At 36.3% G+C, this 26,603-nt stretch overlaps 2 protein-coding genes across 3 annotated transcripts; one reads left to right on the forward strand and one right to left on the reverse strand.

Annotated features, from left to right (window-relative positions):
* Positions 1 to 352: 352 nt before the first annotated feature.
* PUS7_1 (multisubstrate pseudouridine synthase 7) lies at positions 353 to 17,175 on the forward strand. 2 transcript variants are annotated; one of them, XM_051214581.1, is made up of 17 exons: positions 353 to 594; positions 635 to 734; positions 3,769 to 3,924; positions 3,962 to 4,049; positions 4,082 to 4,174; positions 4,209 to 4,341; positions 4,384 to 4,513; positions 4,551 to 4,628; positions 4,663 to 4,791; positions 4,836 to 4,964; positions 7,189 to 7,250; positions 7,287 to 7,432; positions 10,122 to 10,290; positions 10,777 to 10,959; positions 12,179 to 12,248; positions 12,881 to 13,080; positions 15,477 to 17,175. In XM_051214581.1, exons 3-17 carry the CDS (start codon positions 3,782 to 3,784, stop codon positions 15,578 to 15,580), a joined length of 1,857 nt encoding a protein of 618 aa, XP_051067767.1. In that variant the 5' UTR covers positions 353 to 594; positions 635 to 734; positions 3,769 to 3,781; the 3' UTR covers positions 15,581 to 17,175. The 2 variants fall into 2 exon arrangements, with proteins under 2 accessions (XP_051067767.1, XP_051067766.1); XM_051214580.1 differs by having other exon boundaries at positions 7,287 to 17,175.
* MS3_00006435 (uncharacterized protein) lies at positions 16,735 to 22,180 on the reverse strand (the record flags this gene model as incomplete). The annotated part of the gene is made up of 3 exons (XM_012941361.3): positions 19,181 to 22,180; positions 17,207 to 17,453; positions 16,735 to 17,072 (listed from the first exon to the last, which is right to left on the reverse strand). The coding sequence occupies exons 1-3, from the start codon at positions 19,595 to 19,597 to the stop codon at positions 16,735 to 16,737; spliced, it is 1,002 nt and encodes a 333-aa protein (XP_012796815.2). The 5' UTR covers positions 19,598 to 22,180.
* Positions 22,181 to 26,603: the final 4,423 nt, after the last annotated feature.

Genomic DNA, 26,603 nt, shown 5'->3' on the forward strand with positions numbered 1-26,603 from the left:
CGTCCTAAACTTGAGTACTGAATACAAGCGACCAGCCCCTGCTTAGAAAAAGACAGTGAGCTTCTGGAAAAGGTTCAGGGTGCAGCAACTAAGCTGATTCTCGGAATAGCGAGGCTTCTGTATGATGCTCGAATAGTCAAGTTAAACCTATTCCCTTTGTCATATCGAAGAACTAGAGGCGACTTGATTACAGTTTTCAAATTGCTTAGTGATAAATTTGTGCGTGATATTCCCTCATTTTTCCTGTTTTCCAAAACAGAGAATTTACGAGGACACTCCAAAATGTTCACAAACCCAGGACAAATTACTTGTCAGTTGACCATCGACTTTCCCTTCGAATCATCAATGAGCGGGATTCATCACCTCAGCACGTGATTCGAGGCTCCACTCGTCGACTCTTTCAAAAGAAAGTCGGATCAACTGAGAGATTATCATTGTCAGGACTAACACAGCCCATCAAGCCTCCTGTCGTTTCCAAACTGAAACTGAACTTAGGATTTGGTTGCGCGGTTTATTTTTGTAAGTCGGTACGTTCCGGCGTGCTTCTGGTATTCGGAAATAATATGTCTAGCACTTAAGAATGCGTAAAGAATTGTAAATTATATTATATTAATCTAGTACTACATTTCACTAGATTTTGAAGCTTTTACTGTCCTTGGGCAATTATAACTAACACAAGTGATAGCCCCTCTAATAGCAGTAAACGGACCGACTGAAGACAAATTTATCTGTTTGTAAGTGTTTACATAGGTCTTCAAAGAGAAATGAACTGTCAGCATTCAATCATGTTAATTTGCATTGAGTAAATAAACAAAGAGGCCTTAGGATAGTTGTCTGGAAAAACTGTATAAATACAATTCCACTCAAAAATTTTTGTGAAAGGACTACTTGATTAAAATGGTTAGAACACTAGCGAATTCAGCCTGCATGATTCTTGGTTTTTGTTGCACTGGCGTTTGTTTGTATGTAGCTATTGTTTGTATGCAGCATGTTAATATGTACCAAGTTAGTTTAATCAGTATTCCCAGCTGTAAATTTCGTTTGCTAACACAAAGCACTATAAGCCTAGTAAAATTTTCAAAAAATGCACACGTCATATAAATTGCGTTGTCATATATTTAACCTCTACTATGTCTGGTAACTTCAAGAGTTCAGCTACAAAAATGTCTTGTTACCTCGACTTACAGCTGTTCTCCTAGTACATTGAGAACCTTACCTCAATTCGTGAGGTCACTTCATGACACATCATAAATAACTAACCGCTTACTAAGTGTTTAACTGGTTCATTTCAGAAGTTAACAACGAACTTGTTCTTCAAAGTAGTTGGTACATTTATTTACTATTCACATACAATTTACTGAAAATCCTTTTAATATGTGGATGAATACTCTTGACGCAGTACAGATGTCGTTACTCTGCATAGACATCGTGTGAGGAAACAATATTGTGAGAAATGCATTTCACTTCACGTAATAGTTTCGATCGCTACAACCACAACACTATTATGTGGACTGTAGAGTTTTCTCACTGTCAAGTCATTAAGTACTAGAGTCAGTTATTCATTTGTTGCATAAGCATTTTCGTTGTGTAGTGCTATATATCGGACAGTGCGTTGGCTTCATTCTAGATCATAAACAGTTGGAAATGTAATCAAGGTATAAAGTAACTTAATCTACGATTATGCCAGTGAATTTAAATAAGAATCAGAGGGCTTGTGATCAAATCTTCAGCGTCTACGGATTTGTTTGCAATAAGGCATGATTTGGTTCGCTTTTATGCACTGTTTGGCTTCGCAGTAGTGTTGTGGTTGTGAATTAAGTAATTTGTTCAACGTACCTAACTATGAATTTGGCGAGACTATAAATTGTGTACTAACCAATCAGGTATAAGAAAACAGGTCTTGGATTTTGGCACAAAATTCACTCATCCATTTAACTAAATAGAGTTTTAGCATTTAGCTTATGTCAGTTCATGATGTAAACCCTAAATCTAATTCCTAGCCTTAACCATCTAATTCCTCACACAGGTTTATAACACTCATTCGGTCCCAAATATTAGGTGGACACTCAAGGTCAGTTTAGCGTCGCACAAAGTTCGCCCATATATTATAGTCTCATCATGAATTCTTGTCTGCTTATTAATGACTTGTTTATTCAAAAACTACTAGCAAACCAAACGTTTTATTTTTACAACTGTATATCATAAATACGTTACTTTCATGTTCCAAGCTGCTAGTTACTGCTAGATAAAAATTCATGTAGACGGATTTGGAATAAAATAACTAAATAAAATGAGATAAATAAAAGCCTATATAGTTGTGAGATCCTCGTTGTCTTTAACGATAACGTATCCGTGCCTTTAACGAGACTGATCTCGTACCACATCGCTACAGACAAATTTAGTTTCGTATTCGAAAACTGTTTGATCAGCATTCACATCCGATAATGCTTTTCAGGGATCGATCTATCAGGAAATATATGCAGATGACATAGTTCTATTAGTTGGAGACCCTTATATAAACTGGTCTTCTTATCACCTAGGGGAACAACACAAACAGGCTTGAGGTTTGTTTCTCTCTTGCTAAATAAAAAATGTTGCTTAAGAAGTTGCCTGCGACAGTGCTTAGACTTATGATAGGGATCAGAGTATTTGAGTACATTAATCAATTGATTTGTATTGCAAGTCTTATCATCCATAGTAGATTGATGTTTGACGAAACTTTAATCGATTTTTGCCAACCTCTGTCACTTGTGATGTAGAGATGTTCGTCTACCAACTAAAAGACGAGTTTACTGCTCAGCAGTTTGCTCGATTCCACCTTGTGGCTTTGAGACGTGACCTTTAAGAATAAAAGATATTCGTGGATTACTAGCATTAGATCACTAGTGCCTTCAAAGCATCGTTGGGGTACATTGGGACTATGGAGTGAACAGTGTCGAGATTAGCCGCAATGTATTGGGGTAAAAATGAGAAATTGATGGATAAAGTACTTAATCTTATATGCAGAGGTTGTTGAGACATGTATTGCGTCTGATCAACCACTTCCTACCTTGATGTGCTAAGCCTGTTGGTCTAGGTTGGGACAAGACTGGAGATGGCCAAACAAAGATATATAGCTAGCCTATGAAGTCATTAGCTGTTGTATGTAGCAATGCTGGTAATTCCAGGCTACGCGGTTGACGTATGCGTTATTATCGTAACCATTTCTTAGAAACTTTGGAAGACATGACTCAGAATCTGTCACAGTGGCCCAGATATATTCACTCTTTTTGTTCCCTCAGATTCTGAGTTTTAAATGACTCGTCAGCTTATCGTTCCACGAATTGATTGTTTTCAAATAACATCGTTTATGTCTAGCTTTTTTCCAATACTGTCGCTGGTACTACTACTGTGCCAAGACTTGTCTTGATAAACTCACCTAACAGTGCTAATATGGGGTGGCTAATTTAGTCGATGCACATATGTGGCAGGTTTTTCGCTGCGTGTGACTGATTTACTAATTTCATTCAGGAGAACAATGTAATCTGAATATTCCAAGTTATTCATAGTGTGTCTTTCTATAAAACTTAAGATGTATCAAACGTTTTACATATAGTCGTGTTTTAATAAAATGTCAGCGAATCGCTCCACTAGATAATCAATGTTGGTGTTTAGTTTCAAACTCTTCATCAACAACATGTTCATAAAACTCAAACAGATTTTAAATATTTTCCTCAACTATTGTAATCTTATTTTGTAAAACATTAATTACTAAAGCTGTTATTTTAGATTTGATCTACTCATGGACTCCAAGCGCCCTAAATTATGTTCTCTGGAAACTGATAATGCTGACAATGAAGTGGATATCCTTCAACCCAGAGAAGTTGGAATCACTACGTTCGTACAACCTTTAGTTCAAGGTTTTGACGCAACGTTGAAAAATAGGTATGTTTGATTTTAAACACTACATATATTCATACAGATGGGAAGACTTCATTGTCCGTGAATTTAGAGGTCAAAATTATGCAAAGCTTACTGATTTAGCACCAATTCCGGATCCTACTCCTGAAGTAACTTTTAGAAACACTTATTTATATACTAGGCTTATGATTTTAATATGGAAAAGAAACTTGAAGTTCATTTGTCTGGACTTCAAAATTTGAGCCGTGGTGATAGTGAAGTATTAAAAATTAAAGTACCTCAGTTATTTGAGACCATTAAAAAATCAGGCCCCAGATTATAAAGCAGACAGAACACAGATCCACCAAGCAATACGTGCATTATTCCCATCACTTGAAAGCACGACATCAAAAGACGGCAATGAAAATATAATTGTTGTACATCGAAAAGACCATCCTGAAGGTTAGTTTCTAAAATCACAATTATTATTGATATCGTTTTCAGCCAAAGGTTCACGACATTCTAAAAGAAAAGCCAATGGTATGTCTAAAAGTGCACCATACTGCCATTTTGTACTTTACAAGGAGGGTAAAGACACACTTAGTGCTATCCAAGTTCTCAGTCGTTTCCTACAGTATGTTTTATCTTATTACTCCCTTTTGATTTTAAAGTGTTGGACCCAGTATATTTTCATTTGCTGGTACGAAAGATCGTCGAGCAATTACCACACAATTTGTTACAGCGAAAGGGTAAAATTTATTCAAATAACCAATTTTCATATAGTATAAATTCGAAAACACTATCATTGCTGAATGCACGGCTTCATGGCTTACGTTTAGGCAATTTTTCATACGTTTCTTCTCCTCTGTTTCTCGGAGATTTAGATGGAAATCAGTTTGTAGTTGTGCTAAGGTTAGTTTATCAACTTCACAGCAATATTGCTTTTTCGTCTATAGATCGGTGTGTGCACCAAGATCCGTCGTTGAAACTTCAGTCGGGACTTGGAAAAACACTGGTTTTGTGAACTATTACGGTCTTCAAAGATTTGGACATTCTTCCAAATCCAAAAGTTTCGAAATTGGAAAGTATGATATATCTAATCATTCTGTCTCATAAATATCTATTTGTTAACTTAATTCTATCCAAATTTCTCTGAGACCTAATGTTATTAATCAGCCGTTCAAATATATATATATATATATATATATATATATATATATATATATATATATATATATATATATATATATAACATCAGAAGTCCACAATTTGAACACCAACATTAGTAGTTGATGGGAAATGGTACAAGATTATTCAACAGTAACTGGTAACGTGAACTTTATTGACTTGTTAACTTCCCTGACAGTCCTCGTCTGAATAGCAACCAAAATGACTTAGCCGTTAGCCACGCAATAATTTGTCTTTTTTTGTAAACTAAGATGTGAAATAAAAAATCCTCAGTGATTTTAAGATTTTGGACAGTAGTCAGTTTTTGTTCCATTATAACCGCAAACTTTTGTCATTTTTAGGGCTATAAGATAGCCACCAAGTTTAATGGCGGTAATTAGCGAAACATTTCGCAATCTCTTATGTTTAATAGATTCGATTAATTGCACTGTTAAGCAATTATTATTTTATGTAATGTTAGTGAATTTCGGGCATAAATATAAAAAGAATGTTTAACTGTTCTTCGACGCATATGAATGGTAGATATCAAGAGATTAAGTAGCAATTATAATTTAATCTACCAGTAATTCAAAATGATGCCGATACAAATATAATGTGAAGAAACTTCTGCTATAATGCACAACGAATATCCATTTTGTTTAATAACGGACCCTAAACAGATAGATGGAGTAGCAACGAGATCTCCCCTAGGTCCAATATTCGCCTATATTTTTCTAATCGGACTGAAAAATGGACCACTACATGATAATCATAATGAAGTAGAATGCTACTGCCGTAGATGACAAGCTAATTATATGTGATAAGACGGTCAACTCACGAAAACTGTTAGAAACATTTAATAATGCACACCCTTAGATTAGTTCCACATGTGAAGTGCCATAATTAGGTAGAATTTTTTGACATCCTTCTCTCTCAAAGGTTGAATGGTTCGTATTAAAAGGATACAAATTGGTTCAGAGCATGTTCCACTCAGTATTATGTTGGAGCACGCTGGCTGGACCATTTTTAGTCGATCAGCACCACTAGATAAATGGAAAAGACTAGAATATTCTTATGTATCAGTAACAAATATACCAATATTTTTCTTACTGTAATTTATCTCCATTCAGTTTGGTTTGCTTTAGAATATTATTACGTTCCTGTCCTAGCTGTGTTCTGATTTCGGGATCAGTTAAGTGGATTAGCGTCTGTAGAATACTTGGTAACAGAGGTAACTGAATTGAATAGAGATGACTAACAGTTCGGTGCAAAGAAATGTTTTTAGAAAAAGATCTTGGAACAACATATTCACTTCCACAGATTCACATCCTTGCATCATAAAATCAATCTATTTAAATCTCGAAGTCGCAAAATTCAAAAACTACTCTGAGGATAATATAAACGAGGAATTAGACAAACTAATGTTGTCGCTACTAAAAAATGGATACTTTAGTAGTTTCATAAGGAAATACATTACAGAACCCAAAAGAAAGACATGAACTTCCAAAGTTGAGAAGAAAACTCTACACTTACATAGGTAATATAGCGAGTAAGGTTCTATAAGTTGTTTAAATGCATCTGGTTATTCGATATGTTAGTACCTCCGAATTACACGTAACTTTCCCAACGAAGCCAATACTAACCCAGCAAATTAAGGATACGATACCCGCCTATCAATTTAACTGTCCCTGTGAGGCTAATAGCATCGGTCCCTAAGCGATCGTAAACACGTACAGTCATGATTAGGAAAAGGCGTTACAAAATTTATTGATAGTATCATTTCTCGCCTAATTGATTGTATGCGTAACATCAGGATTGAAAATGCTTTCTCAGTTATACATCAAGTTCCTGGTAATTTATTAAACGGCTCAAAATAGTAATTACTCCGTATAGCTGAAGCAATTGGAATCGATTTCAAGAAGCCTAACTTATATGTACAAAAAAGTTCATTCAAACTTGGGCCACATTAGTACTCTTTCATTCTTAGTCCCAATTTTATCCCTTCCCCTTTATCATAGTTTGCACTCTCTCGCAGGACACTTTTTCTCTTCTTTAATTATGCATTCATCTTCATTATTTTACATGATATGCTTATAAATAATTATTCCTATTATTATTATTGTTACAATCCTTATTTATTAGATATCTTATTCGTTCGAAATGGGCAGACGCTATTGACCTTATCTTGAAACCAACTTATGCAGGTAGTGTATGCTATACTTTACATAATATTATGTTAGATTTACCTTTTCTTAGAAAAGTTAAAGAAAAATTCTTACAATCCGGTGATGCAAAGGGTTGTGCTGACGATTGTCCATTGGGTATAGAAAAAACTTTACTGTTAGGTATTGCGAAGTATGGCAAAACTTTGGATGCCATCCAAATGGTATGTCTATGTAGAACACAGTTAAATGATACTTTTTAATCAAACTATGATCTTTTGTTTATCTATGCTAAATTATAAAATCAATTACCTACTAATCTTATAAACAGTTATTTATGTCCCAGGATATGTGGCTTTCAGTATTAGATTGAGATTCTAATTCTTTAAACACTGTCACCCCTTTTACCACTAAAATTTATTTCTAGTCTAGATTTTCTAACTACAGATTAACACCGAATGTGTTTATCTCATAATATTAAGAAGTTAGTTCGACGTATAGCCTCCATATAAATTTGTAGTGCAATATAGCACTCATCTAAGTAGTCTCATGCTGAAAGACCTTAAAATACAGCTTTCACACTTTTCTATCGTCCTATAAAAACGGATCAAATTATTTTATGAGGGATCCATAAAATTGTTCTGATGAGGCCACATTTATGTGCAATTATTTTAATCCAGTTTGGACTGAAAGATTGAAAAACACAAAACCACAGAATTAAAATGTATTAGGTTTTAATTGCTGTAGGTCTTTGATTCTACATTAAAAACGTTATAACTTGTTTGTTTCCAAAATAACGAAAACCAAATCACTGAAAGGAAATTCTAATGGTTCATTATTTAGCATAATACAGGAAGACTTTTCTATCCGTCAATACCACAAGCAACTAACATTTTGTAGCAAGATTTAGGTTAACTGACAATCTAAATTAAAGTTTTCCATTTATCTGCACTACTTCCTATAGCATACTCATTCAATATAGTAACTCTACTTAAAGTTGTGATTTGTTTGGGTAAACAAGGATTATCTCCACCTAATTCTTCTGTTGTAACCGATTAGTGCCACAACCAGGATATTGCTCAACTCAGAGTTCGTACACCTCTACTTAGCAAATAAGTTACATTTAGTCAATCATGTAATAAGTTTCAGGAAAAGTTGATTCTATTCTATCAATTAGTAGTAATCAGTTAATCTTTTTACTCTATTTTGATTTTTATACTAATAAATGAATTGTTTCTTAATTAGTGTCCATACCGCACAACACTTTAATGACGTTTTAATCTATTAGTCAAAAAAGTTTGTATTAAATTTGCGAAACAAATAAGTTTTTCTTTCTATTTGCATATACGCATATAAAAGGTGCTAAAAATGTAATTGTTGGAGTGGCGATAATAATAGTACACATTGTTCACAGTATTGTAAACACCAGTTATACTAGACCGTGACCTAGAACTTTTGCCATCTTGATATTTCTTTTGTTGAAACACAACGTAATATCATGGGAAATATTGATCGCACTGAATGGTGTGGTACAAATAATATTACTGTATAAAGATACAAAAACCAGTGTGTAATTTTATAAGTAGGAAGAAGTACAGACAAGAATACATTTCGAAATTCATTATATACTGCTTTACGCAACAGTTTGATTGGAAGTCTTGATTCCTTAAATGCCCTGGTATAGTTGAAAGTGAAGAGAATCCATTCTCCCTCCAGAACACTCTCATGCACCCTTATATTTAAAGCCTCTACTAGGGACATTCTATTAACTTCGTTCACTAGGAAGGGGTGTTTTTTGCGAGTGTAAGGACAAAAAACGAACATTTAGCCCTTCCGTTGCAACCAAGTATCAAACTCATTTAGGTTCAATGATATCTACCAATCCCCCGATAAGTGTAGGCAAGTGTTGGTTGTGTTTTCATGATCCTCTAAAATAGCTGACCATATAGCTTGCGGCTTCGCTACACCTAGTCTTCAGAAGGAGGACTCCATTAAGCAAATTGGAGATGACGGTACCGGAAGTCGGTATTGGTTTAAAGTAAGTTGTGATCTTCACAAAGTTGTAAGAAATAGTCATTATCATCTGAAATGCGACCATCGGGTCCTCACTGGTCGCCCAAGCGACTCCCCTCTGTGCCTAGACTCCTGAAGCGTGTAATTAAATCTCCGGCTAGCACTACAAAATCTGTCATATTTGGTGGCACCATTCATTAATTCGATCATTCAACGACTTGAGACCATTTTGACAGGATATAGCTTTCAATGGAGGCGAGTTGTTGAGTTAGTTAAAAAATAAACATGCACGTAAAGTGAGGAATACAAAGAGGACGCGGTATAAAGTAAATTTGTGTGTAACCAAATAATTGTGAATACTGATTGCGTGCAGAGCGAGCACATTTTCGTCAATAGTAATCACCATAGCCTTTGTGTAGTATAGTCAAAAGCTTCGTCCATAAATCTGTATCTGACAAATGAGTTATATTATTATTATTAAATGTGATATCTAATTATTAATGCCTATACTATATCTTATTCTGTTTTGATTTAAGGTCTTACATAAAATGTATGGATGAGATCGACAACCTAACTTAATTTATTAAAATCCAATTATTATTGTTGTTAAACTGTATCTTTCATTTTAAAGCCAACTGTAAATAACTTTTAGCATACAGTAATCACATCATTTACGTTCTGTTCTATAATTAGCTTGGCAGAGTTATCCAAAGAATATTGAAATAAACATACTTTGTTGGCTAAGTCATATGGAATACTTTCGGAGACATGGGTTCGTGTACATCTGTGGATTAAAAGACTAAATAATGAATTTAATTTCTATTCTTCATGAATTTTAATCATAAATTACTATACATCTTTCATATATTTATTCTTCCTCGGAAAAATAACCACTTTTAGCTTCCTCGAAACCTTCGCCAACTCTATGTACATAGTTATCAATCTTTCTTATGGAACCATGTGGCAAGTCTACGTATGACTCGTCAGAATCCTGGTGACTTTTTCGCTAAGCCTGGTGATCTTTATTATAATGATCAGAATGTAATAACTACAGATAATTATGAAGATGGTATGTTGTTTGTCAACATATAACATATTTATTTTTAGAAGCTATTTATTTAAGGTCAGTGTTCATCATGCATAGATATCAGTTAAGAAATCAATTTTGAAAACCAACTTGCGCATGATAATTATTTAGTTTGGAACTTATCTACTATGTATATTACCCACTTTTCCTACAGTTAAACTTTTACTAAAACCTTATTACTATCTACTCAGTCGTTCATTTCTTAAATTCAACCAATCTATTATAGGCGATTATTCGACGCCGTCAACAGCGATAAATAATAGATTATATTGATTTCAACCAAAGATATGTACATTGCAATAATAAATGTCTGTCATCCTTATGATGACTTCATACATAAAGAGTGTAGCTCATAATCAACTACCGAATCCAGTAGTTAGTAAATTAGTTGCAATAATAAATTTGTATGCCTCAATAAATTTCTTTTAAATACTAAATAAATCAATATTTGGTACATTTTCATTTTAGATATTAACTTCGACGAATCTGTGTTAGAAACAGACAACTCCTCAATATCATCGGCGAATTCTCTCCCATCATCTAAATTATCATTCATACATCCACTAGTAGTTGGAGAAAATGAAAAAATCCCTTTAAATTCAGTTGTACTTCCTGTTCCTGGTTACGCTGTACAATATCCTAAAAATAATAGTAAATGAAGTTTTTATCTGTTTTTTATATTGTACAACTCTGCATTTACATATTTGCTTGAATATTAGATCTAATATTCCTTTATATCAAGCCCAATACATGATTCGAGTACATGTGACATTAAAAATGAACTACTTACAAAATTTGAGTCTCCTTGATGTGTATATGCTTAAACACATAGTTCTTGTCCTTTGTTGGAGAATAATAGAGATGGCTGTTGTCAAGATTCCTCAAGTAGTTCCTCAGCTTTCTTGATGTGTTCTTTTTTGTCCATAATCACTATGGTGCGTTCTTTGTCCGCTGGAACTATGACAATATCTTTTCTAGTTCTGAGTTGCTCTAAAGCTTTTTGTTCTTGTGGGGTCCGTTGTTTGTTGTCCTTCATCCGTTGAGTTAGCGGTACTTAAGGACAAGAGCACATACAAACTTGTGGAAATGATAGGGAGATTTCAGCATGTAACCTGACATTATTATACTCGCTTTGTAGTTAGCAGTGGAATCCAGGACGTACGTCCTGCCCCATCTAGGACTAGTCATCTGGATGCACCTGTTAATGCTAAGACTCAAGCCCAGTGAAGGACTTTTAGAATACTAACCCGTTATTCTTTAAGCTACTGAATTCAGACAGGCACTAACTTGGTAAACAAGTATAATTTTTATTCGTAAGGGTTTTCGTCATGTTAAAAATAGGTGATACTACGTTACCTTAAATGTAGTTCAATACAAGACCTTTGAGTGAAACGTGATGGAATATGATCAATGTATGACAGACAGTCATAATGATAAAAACATTTCACCAAATAAAGTTCTGTAAGTTTCCGTATTTCTGATTTATCTTTGGTGGTCAATTTATTTCTTTATTTCAATGTCGATTAATGAACCAAGTGAGAAAGAGTTATCTGATAAGTTTCTTGTCTCAGTAGCTCATTTTAAAGTGATGTATCCGTCAGGCTAGTAACCGATATAAAAAATAACTTATTTTATACTTACCTACTCAATCGACAACTTCCTCTGAACACGTGATAGCAAATTCAATACCCTCCTCTCGATCCAAACATTTTTTAGACTTAGAAAAGCTTAATTTTGCCTTGGTACTCCTTTCAACTCTTGAATTACATAAAGTAATTCAACTAAAACCTTTATTGCTTTCTCATATAAGTACAAATTCTACACGATCATTATACAATTACTATTTGCTTATTCACAATAATTGATTTAGGCGCTGATTGGTATACCGAATTACTAAAAGAAGATTGTTTGACAGTCAAAGATTTCAGTCATTCAGTTAAGTAAGTCTAATTCTCTAATATTTTTTTCGTGTAATCCTGATTTTTGTATACTTTTTACACTAGATATTAAATAATTATTATCAGTGAGATGTCCTCACAATAACATACTCCTTTCTAATTTCGTATAACCCTTTTTAAGTCATTGTATTTGTAATCTTAAGTTCCACAGATTAAATCTCCGAACTAGACCATTGAAGTGATAACACATAATGAAGATTAAACACACTCAACTATTTATTAAACCAAATGAATATCGTATATATGTGAATCAAAAGTTTTCTACCCACTCAGTTGCAGCAACTATTTTACTCACCTATCATTTATGAGATGGATGAATACTAATGCCATCGTCTCTAATTTCGTCGGAGTGCAAACAATGGGGGGGGATGTTAGCAACTGTGATGTCTTCGTTTTCCTCTTTTTCCAGCATAGCAATAAGCTTTAAATTTTTTATACCATTCATAATTATTCAGTCAAAGCAAATCTAAGACAGGTTTGTTGGACCCAAAGTTCGATCCCCATAATGATTTGCGATTTATTGGCAATGACCGCTCCATCTGTCAATTTTTTTTACTTCCATCTCAATGTACATGTAGAATCTGTATTTTAGCGAAATTTCATTGTTGTTGTAGAGATTTTGCACTCCCTGGTTCTTATCGGAAATTAATTGTTGTCCCGGAAAACGTTAAATACGAATTTCATGAATATTCAAACCCTGATATACCTCTAGTGAAGTCTGATCTTCAGTTACTAAATGGTACAATTACAAGTAGTATTTTAACTCCTGCTTCACAAAATGAGACACAAAATAATGATATCTGCTTAGATAAAGGTAATTAAACCAAATTTCTTTCAATACTTTCATTCGTATGCATTTTATCAATATCTCATGTTATATGAAATGCCTTTGACTTCCGTCATACTTCGTAGGTTGTTCAAAACTTACTTACTTTACTTACCTACACACTTACTTTAAAAAGGGTTCACGTCGTTCCTGTAACAACTATCGGCGGATAAGTCTACTTCCGATTGCGTCCAAACTATTGGCTTCCGCCATACTTCGCAGGTTGTTCAAAACCCGAGAAAGATTGACTCGAGAGGAGCACGCTGATTTTCATTCCGATCGAGGATGTATTGATCATATCTTCACGCTCCACCAAATGTTAGAACACCGCCATACTTATCAAAGGCCAACAATCGTAGTGTTTCTTGACATCAGGGCTGCCTTCGATTCGTTGGATAGGACTGTTCTCTAGGATTGTCTATTGAAGAAGAGTGTGCCTGAGAAGTTTATTAACATCCTAAAAGCCCTATATACAAACACCTCAGGCAGAGTGAGGGCATACAACCACCTCTCTCCATTGTTCCATTCAAGCAGTGAGGTTGGACAGGTTTGCCCAATCTCACCATTCCTCTTCAACTTTGCCATCGATGACATTCTGGAAACAGCTCTGATGAATGTAAGTAATGGTGGTTTGGATCTGTTGTCTGGAGAAAGACTTGTCGGCCTTGAATATACGGATGATATTGTTTTACTGTGCGATAATGCCCAAGCTATGCAATCCGCACTTAATCAGTTGGCAATCGATGACCGTAGGTACGGTATGTGCTTTGCACCTTCGAAGTGCAAAGTACTTCTACAAGACTGGAAGGATTCTAATCCTGCGGTTGGTGTCACCATCTTGAAACATCGACTTCGGTGGCTTGGACATGTTCTCCGAGTGTCGTCCCAGAGAATTCCACGTCGTGCATTATTTGCCGAGGCTGGGACTGGTTGGAAAAAGCGGAGAGGTAGTCAGTGTATGACATGGTGTCGTGGTGTGAAAGAAAGCTGCAAATGTCTTGCTTCTGTCGGCCCTTCACGCCCCCCTGGTTGGGGTCCTAGAGATGATGCAACACAGTGGCTAGAGACATTAACAGATATGGCTCAGGATAGAAACCAGTGGCGATCCTGCTGTAACCTTCTTTTACTTTCTTCATAAAAAGTGGTTGTATCTCCCTTAACGGGAAGATTTCTTTTGGTTGTATCTTACCGTTTCGCTCATTATTATTATTATCACACTACCTTATACTAATCTGTCCGTTATTGTTCTTTTTTTATTTTACGCTCCTTACCTTCTTTTTTCTTTCGTCCCATTCTCATTGTTTTGTGTGGCGTATATATATATTTGGCGCCCTCTCGTACCAATATTTGTGTGTTCAAATAAATAAATAAATAATGAAATGTACGCTTAAAAATGTAAAAGATAGTATGTCTATGCCGACATATTTATTTCACTGTTAATCTTCAGTCATATTGTGCGTAACTGTATCAACAGTGCATTTTGTGCGGCCCCAACTTCTGATTTAAAGGTGTTTACTAACGAAGTATTTCGTAGATGAACAAAAACGAAAATTACAAATAATTGATATGCGGGTTGTGTCGTACTTATCCAGTTTATTTCCACTCTTAACTGGATGTTTAAAACACAGTATTACATCTGTAACTGATTTACGCTTACACAACTTTCATGGTTTCGAATCTTACTTCTCCCATTGGGTTTTAGACACCAAAGTGGTGGCACCATTAGCCCTCATTCAATAGATATCGCTCATCTCAAGATTCATTCGCAGACTGTATAATGCTACATTTCAGGTAGTTGAGAATTTGTGTATTATTTCTCTTAATAGCTAGTTATTACGCTATTAAAGAATTAAACTATTCAGCGTGAGATAGATCTTACAATGAAATATCCCTTATGTTTACTATTCGCTATTAATGTGCTTGTTAAGCAACTAGTTTTTAGTAAGATTATCCAAATAAATTTAAAAGAGAGGTTTCTTGTCATCAAATGTGCAGTATCACAAAATAAACAATGTGTCTCAGCTTGATAATGCTCCACATTATTCTTTAGATTTACCATTATCCATTTAGGAAACCCGTGAAAATGCGCATGATTTACCGTTGGGCTGCAAATTCCAGAAATCTGTTTCATATCCTAGTTAGCAACGAATATCTAAAAACCTGGAGTTAGGCCGTCTACTTATTCATAACTTACTCGCGCTTAACATAAGTTGATCCATTCTCGAAGCAACATCTAAGGACGATGGCAATTCTTGTAAAAATGTCTCTTAAAGGTGTGTGCAGGTTATTATTAATAACGTTTCTGTAGACATTTTATGTTAATTTTATATCTACGTATAAGAAGTGATGTTCTCACTGTATTCATGAAATCCTATTTATTTTAGATGGAAAACAGCAGGCTATCGTCTTAACGTTCAATTTACCGAAATCCAGTTACGCTACAATGGCAATACGCGAATTAACGAAAACTGTTATAGAGAAGAAATAGCATTTTATGAATATTCCTTTCTGAAACTTGGTTACCTAAACCGCACCCCGTTAAATGTGTACTTTCCCTTATTGTTAACAGTTCTCAATTAATATGATCTATATATATTCTACTTGGGACAATTATCCAAACAGAATTTACCACTTTGAGTCAATTAAAAACAAGGAAAATTAATCAGACATAAGTTATTATTCTATTGAAGAAGAGTAGGAATTTTTTATGACATTGTTTTTTATCTGTGTCTTATTAAGAATTACGTAGTCCTTCGCCTACTGGCCTGAAAACCCAAGACATGAAAGTAATGATGAAAGCTCACAAGTTGAGTGTCGTGTCGGCGAAACTCTCCATCTACTAAATGCGTGATATACTAATAACTCTCCTGTTTGCACACTAGCTTTGTACTAATTATGAAACTGTTTATGATAAGTCAGCAACAACATGTGGGAGAGAACAAAACTTCCAACTGAATAGAAAATTAGGCAAAGACGCTGGAGGTGGGTAGGACATACATAAACTGCATCACGATACAAGAGAAACGGAAGAGAAAAAGGCCGAAGAGCACTACGTCGGGAATTGGAAGCAGGCACCAAAAGGATGAATAGCCCAAAACAGAGTTCGATGGAGAATACTGATGGGCGTATTATGTTCCTACACGAGGGGTAACAAGCGTAAGTTATGAAAATCGGTAGTTAATTTCTGAAGGGAATTTGTGGTGCGAAATACAAGCTTATCTTTTTGGTAGTGATACTTCGTTGAATCAACCTTTACTGTTATGTAGGTACTGCGTTAATAGTTAAACGATGCAGCTCAGAAAGCACAGTCTGCGAATCAGAAATATGTTTTAGTTTCATCATCACCTTACAATTATCACCAAGAATTTTGTAAAACCGTCAAATTTATTTCACCTTGCGCCAAATTGTTTTTGACTAATGAGTGCGTCCCAATTAATTTGCACCTTACAACACACGGTGTATGAAATTTTAAATACTTTTGGCTCACATTTGGCCTATTCGGTGATTTATTATAGCCAGGACAACCATATGTACAAGCGCTTATAAAAGAATAAATATTTTATCAAAATTTAATTTGGTATAAACAACTATACAGTGTTTCATCCATTCAGGTTTAAAAGCACTTGATATCTGTTTAGTACACTAACATGTTATTCTTCCAGATCGAGGTTTACCCGACGTATGGAGGCCTTTAATTCGTCCATTTGAAATTCTTTGATATCCGCTATTGACTAGTGCTTCTTTATAACTTCCTTTTGTGAAACCACTAGGATCACGACGAAACGCTGAATCAGCTAGAATATCTAATCTTCCATCTGTTTCACCTAAAAGACATTGTGATATTTCTGAATTTTGTGCCCAGACGTTGGTTCCATCCGTTCCAGTCTGTTTTCTTTTCATTTTTAGAACTAGGCATTTGTACCGAACAGCCAAAATTATTGTACTTGTAAGGAAAAGGACGACGATTAGCCCAGAACATACTACATGAATAAGAAATTTAAATGTAAAACACGAACCATGATGATTGAACTACTGTTGTAAAAAATTTACGTATTAGAGTTCATAGCAAAGATCTAACATTCAATAACTATATGTTGGTATTAGGCTTACTTACCTGCTGTAATACAGAATAAAAGTTTTGTTAGGCATATATGATCTTGTCTGAATTCAGCTTTTTGCTTTAAATCAAGAATCCATTTTGGCAATGGACCAAACCATTTATCGTCCGCAAAATTACACATATGTGGGTACGAATCATCATCGTAATTTGTCACGCTACTACTGTCCACTTCGGATTTACATACAAGTAGGTTAGCATGAGTTAAGCAACTTTTCACTGCAGATGATTCGGCTAGATGTAACTGAAAAAAGAAAGGGTTAAAAAGTTACTCAAACTCTTCAAATCATAATCATTATGCAATTGAAATATATGTAACAAATATGGTTGCTGTTATACAGACCAGGTAGCTGCTTATATTCCACAAAAAATTCACCACACATTCTTCATAAATTTCGTTTGTGATAATAATCTTGATTGAAGAGATGTACCAATAAATTTCTCGACATTATAGAACAAAACTGTCCTAGGAAAGTATGTGTTTCTGAGAACGAGATCGATACGTTTCGGAAGCTTCGTGCAAACAAATGTCAAGTCAAATGACAGTAAAAGCATTCCGGGAAATTCTTTCATAATCAGTATGATCACCCTGTGGTGATCCAGTTTTAGTGGTTAGATTGACTGAGATATTAGCTACAGTTTCGAAATTAAATGCAATTTAGTGACTAGGTTAAATCGCTGATTGTTTCAGTTTATAAGAAATGACGGAAATCCTCTTGTGACAACCACAGAGGAATCAGTTTGAGTGATAATATGACTAAAAGACCAATCTTACTAATTATCCGACGCTTAATTAGGGATTGCGATGAGTTAGCTCCAGAAAGCCAGACTGGTTTCAGACCAGCACGTAGGTATGTAGATCAGATATTCGTATTTTGCTAGCTTATCGTTGTTCTTGGCCATAAGAAAGCGTTTCATGGCGATGTCTGTTGATGAAATGCATAGAAACAATTACATTACCTTTGTATAGACTCTTTACTCAAACACAATTGGTCAATTCAGAGCTTATATTGAACCGTCATCGGGATTGATGACTTCAAGTGATGTTTATTAGGGTTTTCTGCTTCATTCATTTTTATCTAACTTTGTTGTTGACATACCTTTAGAGATACTGCTCTTATCGTCTGATTTATCAGGAATCGACCTTCTACCAGGATATTTTCTTGTTCTTTTGGAATACATCGATGATAGTCCAGTTTGACTGTTTAAAACAATCCGAAAAGATTTGGGATGCGTTTTCTCCATCAAAATACAAAATGTTGACACAGAACCTGCATCAACCTTTGAATTAATTATAGGGAGTGAAGTAAAATGTGTATTCTGCTTAATTTTGGAAGCTGATTGTTTGACGAAATCTCGACGCGAACTTAGCACACCCGGTCCGCCATTACCAACCTACATCTCCTTTAGTGTGAACAAGATTTCCGTCTCGCATCCAGAGAACAGCTATACTGCGCAGCACTCTGCTTTTTCTAATTCATAGTCATTACGAAAAATGGATATTCGTAAGTCCCTAGTATACAGCCACATGTGCATGTTGGAACCACTGAATGCCCCAGTGCTGAGCTTAGCAATGGATTACTAGGTAGGCATGGCGAATCGACTGGTGATGTAGGGAATTTCCATCGGATAAAGTGGTTGAAATCTGTACTAAGTACGTCTAACCATTGCTTACCTCGATGTGCGATGATAGATGGTGTAAGAGCAAGTTGTAAAAAGGTTAGGAGGCTAAATAGAAATGTAGTATCAGTTCGTAAATTCAGTAACAATTGTGCTAAGCTGCACTGGTTTACCAATGGCTGGAGATGGGAAACATACATTGGGAGTTCCGTTGTTAAAATCAATTATGAAGGAGTGAAAACGGATTATAATAAGAATAACATGATAAGTCTTGAGGTAATGAAAAAATGCTGAATTCACTACGCATGAGAATATTCTTAGTATTAGTTAAGAGAAAAGATTATGATTTACCTGAGATCCCGGAACTTTTTCAATTGTCAGACACATTCTTTCGCCACTTTCGATATTAGGATAGTCCATTGTAGCTTCTAGAACATCTCCAAGGTAAAAGACGACACCGCTGTGAGTTTTATTCTCAGACGTTTTACTTATTGGTGAAATAACATCATCCGACTGTAATGTTTTGTAGAAATAACGCATGTCAGTAACTTTAGGAAGCAGGCTATTTAAGAAAGAGCACTTGTCAGCTGCCTGAACCCAGCTCTGGATTGTTACATTCCTGTACCATGTAAAGTTGACTCTTCTTCCATGTAATCCAACCCGTTCTATGCGATAACCTTCTGGTTGTTCAGTTCGCAGTAGGCTTTCAGTAAAGAGTAAATGAATTAAGTATATAACAATTAGTGATGCTTGTGTTATTTTCATCATGACACAAGTGATATACAGATATGAATCTGTGAAACTGAGACAAGAAAATGTTAATAAAACTATAACGAAATTGTTACGGCACAAATAAACATTAAAGAAAATTTGATTGGTTAGTTATAAGTATTCCATAATTATAAATTCGTATTTGCAAATTAAAATGCAGAATTATGTTAATTAGCATAAAACAAGCAAATGACAAACCTATTATTGTAGAGAACGCTAGTGAGTGACCACTATGTTGGTTTGACGAGCAAATAGTAAGTACGTATTTTATGCATCAGGGTTGAGATAGAACAACACAAAGATATTATACACGATAACTTACTTAACCAAATTTATTTATTTGGTCAGCAGAAAATAAGCACCAACAACAGTTTTACAGTTGTGATCTTCGATCACAAGAACTAGTTTAGATAAATGCACAAAACTTAAAAATAAATAACAGGTCAGTCATCGATGTAATAGATTGACAAAACGTTTCCGAGAAATCCTCAAGTTAGTTACTTTGACATTAGTTCAACCAACATCACGATAAGTCAGAGTGAAAGTCAAATTGGAAATATTTTCTATGTATAATGCAGTGATCGTTGATGAAAAAGTGGAAAGATTTCTATATCATTCGAAAGGAACAAAAAAACTTTCATAGCTTTTCCGTAAAAACGACATTGACTTGAAATAACAACCAACCTATAACCTTACCATATTGGTAAAGAGAAAGCCTATTTCATTTATTTATTTAAGCACTTAAACATTGGTAAAGGTGGCACCAAATAAACCACTCGATTTGTATGAAGGCTGGCATACTGCACGGTTATCCAAACTAAAGTAGGTGGTCACTCTACGAAGGTCTAGTCCACAAGGAAGTGGAGCAACGTGAGGAGATGCAGTCCCATGGTAGCCGGTCATCAACACTAGGTTCATACTCCATTTGTTCCCTCACCACTGATTTAGAATCAGAATTTTCCAACTCCCCTAGGTGAGTTCACCGGATCCACCAACCCGGTTAAAGCGCTGGAGATTTGCTTCTCGTCCTCTCAATCTTCTAAACAACTGTAATGTAGCGAGAAAGCAGTGAGTAGAACTTCCCTGACAGCGGTTGTATACGCGCGATCATATGAAGGCGTTTCTGCGGGAGAACTGACTCTTCACTCCTGGGGCATTTGGGGGGCCAAAACAACTATGCCAGGTTCTATGACAATCATTATTGAGAATAGCATTAACAGCTATTTACAAAATGTAGAAATTATCTGTACATAGAAAAATCTACATACAGATAGTTAATGCATGTACCGAAAACCAAACAAATAACAAATAAGTTTATCTCCTCAGCTTTAGGCACCCCTGAGCGTGAAAGTGAGTGATAATTTCTGGTGACCCGAATAGAATTAAAGGGTATCATCATAATGACAATTCAAATGTTAACACAGAATCATGGCAATTAGTTATAAATGCAGCATGTACCCTAGTCTTACTTGAAAATCCTGTAACATGAACATACAACCTCGATATTTCCAATTCTCGATTTACCATTTATTTGGCAATGATAAAATGTAGCACCACAGTATTTACTACTTCACGGGATTACGCTTGTCAATTTGTATGAGGTGTGAAAATCATTATGTTCAGAGAACTTGAATGTTATTACCTTGAGAACCACTGTTACACTCCTTTGAAAATGTGTGTTTGTATTTTGGCTATAATCAATGGATAGGATCCCTAGAACGATTTCATACTTCAATTCTGAACGAAGGAAGGAGGTAGATATATTTTCTGATCAGGCAATAATAATAGCAGATCAACCATTTTGAAAATAAACTTTCCGCACAAATGTTTTTTTAAAATCTAAATTGAATACAAATGATTTTTCCAATAAATATTGTTTAACGTCAAAACTCAGAAGGGAGTTTTGATTACACTACACACACCTTTGATCCTTATATATTACTTTTGAACTTATCATATTTAGAATCTGGTTCTCTTTGTTGGAAAGTGCCTAGGAGTAATAATTTTGAAGCACCATCAATATGCTCCCGAAAAATACGAGTATTGCAAAAGCATTTTCTGCATTCATGATTCACAGACCTATTGAATATTTACACGGTGATTAATACTAAGTAAGAATCGATAATTTGGTCGGTTAGATAAATAGCAGGTTAAACAGTGGGTCAATATCATAAAACTACTGAAAACGAGCAAGAATAATTGGGATGTTTTTTTCTTGAGTAATGGTCAAAATTAACTCAGTCTAGCACAAATATTTATTGGCCCAAGCTGTTATGAAATTAATGGAAGTATTAACTAACGTATTATCAATTACAGGTAGTCTTTACCTACTAATACTCAGTCTATGATTACATAGACTAATGCGAATCTTGGATTCTCTACTTAATTTTTTTCTAACAGATCCCTACTCTAGACGTTAGGCACCGTAGTGGGTGGTAGTTTGGAATACGCAACATACTTCCCACCCGCTTCAGTCACATCAACCGATTCGCCATGTTATCTAGGACCATAAATTGCATCTCTGCATTGCTTCACTATACGCGAGCAATGCATCGGAGTCGAGAGAGTTTCCCAAATTCTTGTTGCAATCTCGATAGACACTAACTCATCCAGGTTAATAAAAAGTCCAAGATAAGAGATGTGGTCAACACAATAACAACTTTGACCGTTATCTCGAAGTACACGCAGACCACTCCTCAAACAAGTTTGTATTTAGAAGGAGAGCAGCAACATCCCAAATAAGCTTTTTACAGTGGTTCAAGATAACAAGACAGTATTTGGTCAGCATCTTCATCGAACAGAACTATGTTATTTGGGTATTCTGGGACAGTAAAATGAACTTATAGAGGATCGTCTAACGTACTCAAGTAAAAATGAAGTAGGTGTCCTTGAATAACAGCGGCAGAAGATGACAATAATCATGAAAGTTGCTCATAAATTTTTACACAGAATGTTTACGCATTTCGTGATCCACTATGTGATGACAAGCACTGTCATGAGACCCCTCGATCGACTGAGTCAGTCGTATTTAGCATTGTGAATAAAAGATACATGTTTCGCTAAACACCACACTCCAATATATATACATATAACACTAAAATTCTGAGTGAAAAATCCATTTAACTATCATACACTGATATTCCGTAAAGCTGCAATTGATCTTAATTCAAACCAAATTTCATTGAGAAAAATATTTATGTTAAGAAGCATCAAACTCCGCCTGGAGTCTCTCCGGGGGCTACTGCCGGTCCCAAGCCCGGATAAAGGAGGAGGGTTGGGCATGGGGTTAGCGTCCCCATCCCGTAGAAAACTAACTCGCTAAAAAACGCTAACCAGAAAAAATTATTCAAACCTTTTAAACTCTGCCCTGGGAATCAGAAGGTCTTCATTTAGAAGAACTATGACGCCTCATGATGAGAGCCGAATTCCTTCGGAAGTTACGAGGCCGATGCCCCTTCTGACAACTAGAGCGACCATTTATTTAGGTACATGGAATGTTCGTACAATGCGGGACACCGGGAGAGCCTTCCAAATTGCTGCAGAAATGAGAAGATACAACCTAGAGGTACTTGGGATCAGTGAAACACATTGGACACAAGTTGGACAACAACGACTAACTACAGGAGAGCTCCTGTTATACTCCGGCCAAGAAGAAGAAAATGCCCCACATACACAGGGAGTTGCATTGATGCTGTCCAAACAAGCGCAAAATGCGCTTATAGGATGGGAATCTCATGGACCAAGGACCATCAAAGCCTCGTTCAAAACAAAGAAAGAGGGCATTTCAGTGAACATCATCCAATGCTATGCGCCTGCCAACGACTACAATGAAGACGCTAAAGATCAATTCTACAATAGGCTGCAGTCAATAGTCGAGAAGTGCCCAACAAAGGACCTGACCATTCTGATGGGAGATTTCAATGCCAAGGTTGGAACGGACAACACTGGATATGAAGACATCATGGGACGACACGGACTGGGAGAAAGGAACGAAAATGGTGAGAGATTTGCAAACCTATGTGCCTTGAATAAACTGGTCATAGGCGGCACCATATTCCCACATAAACGCATATACAAAACTGTTGGGGACGATAGATCTCCAAACTCATATGTTTTAAATTGTGCTTGCTCGCTCGCTTCTGGCTGTTGCGGAATATATATTCCATACCAAGCCTGGACTTCTTCTTCTAGATAGCGGGGCTGGGACGCGTCAATAGTTAGGTCACTGAGTATTGTTCTCGTTCGCAGTTTAAATGAACTCGTGAAGTTTCAAACATAACAAAAACCACATGGACTTCACCGGATCATACTACACAAAACCAAATCGACCATATTTGCATCAACAAAACGTTCAGGAGGACTAGAGAGGACGTGAGAACCAAGAGAGGAGCTGATATAGCATCAGATCATCACTTGCTGGTCGCCAAGATGAAATTGAAACTCAAGAAGCACTGGACAATGGGGCGGACAATATCACAAAAGTTCAATACGGCCTTTCTTCAGGATGCTAACAAACTCAACAAATTCAAGATAGACCTCAGCAACAAGTTCCAGGCCTTTCATGATCTACTCAATGGAGAAGGAACTACTGTGTAGAGCAACTGGAAGGGGATCAAAGAGGCAATCACTTCAACATGTCATGAGGTCCTGGGTTACAAGAAGCACCACCACAAGGAATGGATCACTGTTGATACACTGGATAAGATTCAAGAAAGGAGGAACAAGAAGGTAGCCATCAATACCAGCCGAACAAAAACACAAAAAGCCAAGGCACAAGCTGATTACACAGAAGTAAACAAGCAAGTGAAGAGGAGCATCAGAACTGACAAACGTAAATATGTGGAAGATTTAGCAACGACGGCAGAATAGGCTGCAAGAGAAGGAAACATGAGACAACTAAATGACACGACAAAGAAACTCTCTGGAAATCGCCGCAAACCAGAACGACCAGTGAAAAGCAAGGAAGGCGAGGTAATCACCAACATTGAAGAGCAACGAAACAGGTGGGTAGAACACTTCAAAGAACTCTTGGATCGACCAGCTCCACTGGACCCACGCAACATCGAAGCAGCACCCACGGACCTCCCAATCAATGTTGGCCCACCAACAATTGAAGAAATCAACATGGCCATCAGACAAATCAAGAGTGGAAAAGCAGCAGGACCAGACAACACTCCAGCAGAGGCACTTAAAGCAGACGTAGCGGTAACTGCAAGGATACTCCACATTCTCTTCAATAAGATTTGGGATGAGGAACAAGCACCAAAAGACTGGAAAGAAGAACTTTTGATCAAAATACCAAAGAAAGGCAATCTCAGCAAGTGTGATAACTACAGGGGCATCACTCTTCTCTCAATACCGGGAAAAGTCTTCAACAGGGTATTGTTAAACAGGATGAAGGACTGCGTATATGCCCAACTTCGTGACCAACAGGCAGGATTCCGTAAGGATAGATCGTGTACAGACCAAATCGCAACTCGACGGATCATTGTGGAACAATCAATTGAATGGAATTCATCACTCTACATCAACTTCATTGACTACGAAAAGGCATTGGATAGCGTGAACAGAACAACACTATGGAAACTTCTTCGACACTACGGCGTGCCTCAGAAGATAGTCAATATCATCCAGAGTTCATATGATGGATTACATTGCAAAATCGTGCATGGAGGACAGTTGACAAAGTCATTCGAAGTGAAGACCGGTGTTAGGCAAGGTTGCTTACTCTCACTCTTTCTCCTGGTGATCGACTGGATCATGAAGACGTCAACGTCTGAAGGGAAGCACGGGATACAATGGACATCTAGGATGCAGTTGGATGATCTAGACTTCGCAGATGATCTGGCCCTTCTATCCCAAACGCAACAACATGCAGAAGACGAAGTGTGGCAGCAGCCTCAGCAGCAGTAGGTCTCAATATACACAAAGGGAAAAGCAGGATTCTCCGATACAACACAGAATGCACCAATCCAATCACAATTGACGGAGAAGATTTGGAAGATGTAAAAACCTTTACGCATTTGGGCAGCATCATTGATGAACAGGGTGGATCTGATACAGATGTGAAGGCGCGGATCGGCAAAGCAAGAGCAGCATATTTACAACTGAGGGACATCTGGAACTCAAAGCAAATGTCAACTAACACCAAAGTCAGAATTGTCAATACAGTTCTACTGTATGGGGCAGAAACCTGGAGAACTACGAAAGCCATCATCCAGAAAATACAGGTGTTTATTAACAGTTGTCTACGCAAAATACTTCGGATCCGTTGGTCGGACACTATTAGCAACAACGTACTGTGGGAGAGAACAAACCAGATCCCAGCGGAGGAAGAAATCAGGAAGAAGCGCTGGAAGTGGATAGGACACACATTGAGGAAAGCACCCGACTGCGTTACAAGACAAGCCCTCACATGGAATCCTCAAGGCCAATGGAAAAGAGGAAGACCAAAGAACACATTACGCCGAGAAATGGAAATAGATATGAGAAAAATGAACAAGAATTGGATGGAACTAGAAAAAAGGCCCAGGACAGAGTGGGTTGGAGAATGCTGGTCAGCGGCCTATGCTCCATTGGGAGTAACAGGCGTAAGTAAGTCAGAAGCATCAATCAAAATAGTAAAACGATTGTTCCTGGTGGTAGTTAGTTACGTTTGTTATGTTTTAAGTTTTTGCGAGATAAACAAGCAAGAACAAATAGTTTTCCGTGATACTCATAAATCTTTCAAATAGAAATATGTTTGTAGATGACAAATGATTTTGAGTTTAGGAATTCCAAAAATTTGGAGATACACCAGTTGTCGTATTGACATATTTTGCCTGTGTACATCGTCAAGATGTACAGTCCAATCAACATTGTCGCATAAACCTATAATACTAATAATTATAAGTTAAAACAATTTTTGAAATACATATTTCAAGATCAAAAAGCTAAATGGCGGCTGCGAAAGCAGGGAATGAAAACGTGAATAAACCGAAAGGACATGTCAGATTAGTTAAAT

This window comes from Schistosoma haematobium, chromosome 2 (genome assembly GCF_000699445.3).
Source record: "Schistosoma haematobium chromosome 2, whole genome shotgun sequence".
Classification (NCBI taxonomy): Eukaryota; Metazoa; Platyhelminthes; class Trematoda; order Strigeidida; family Schistosomatidae; genus Schistosoma; species Schistosoma haematobium.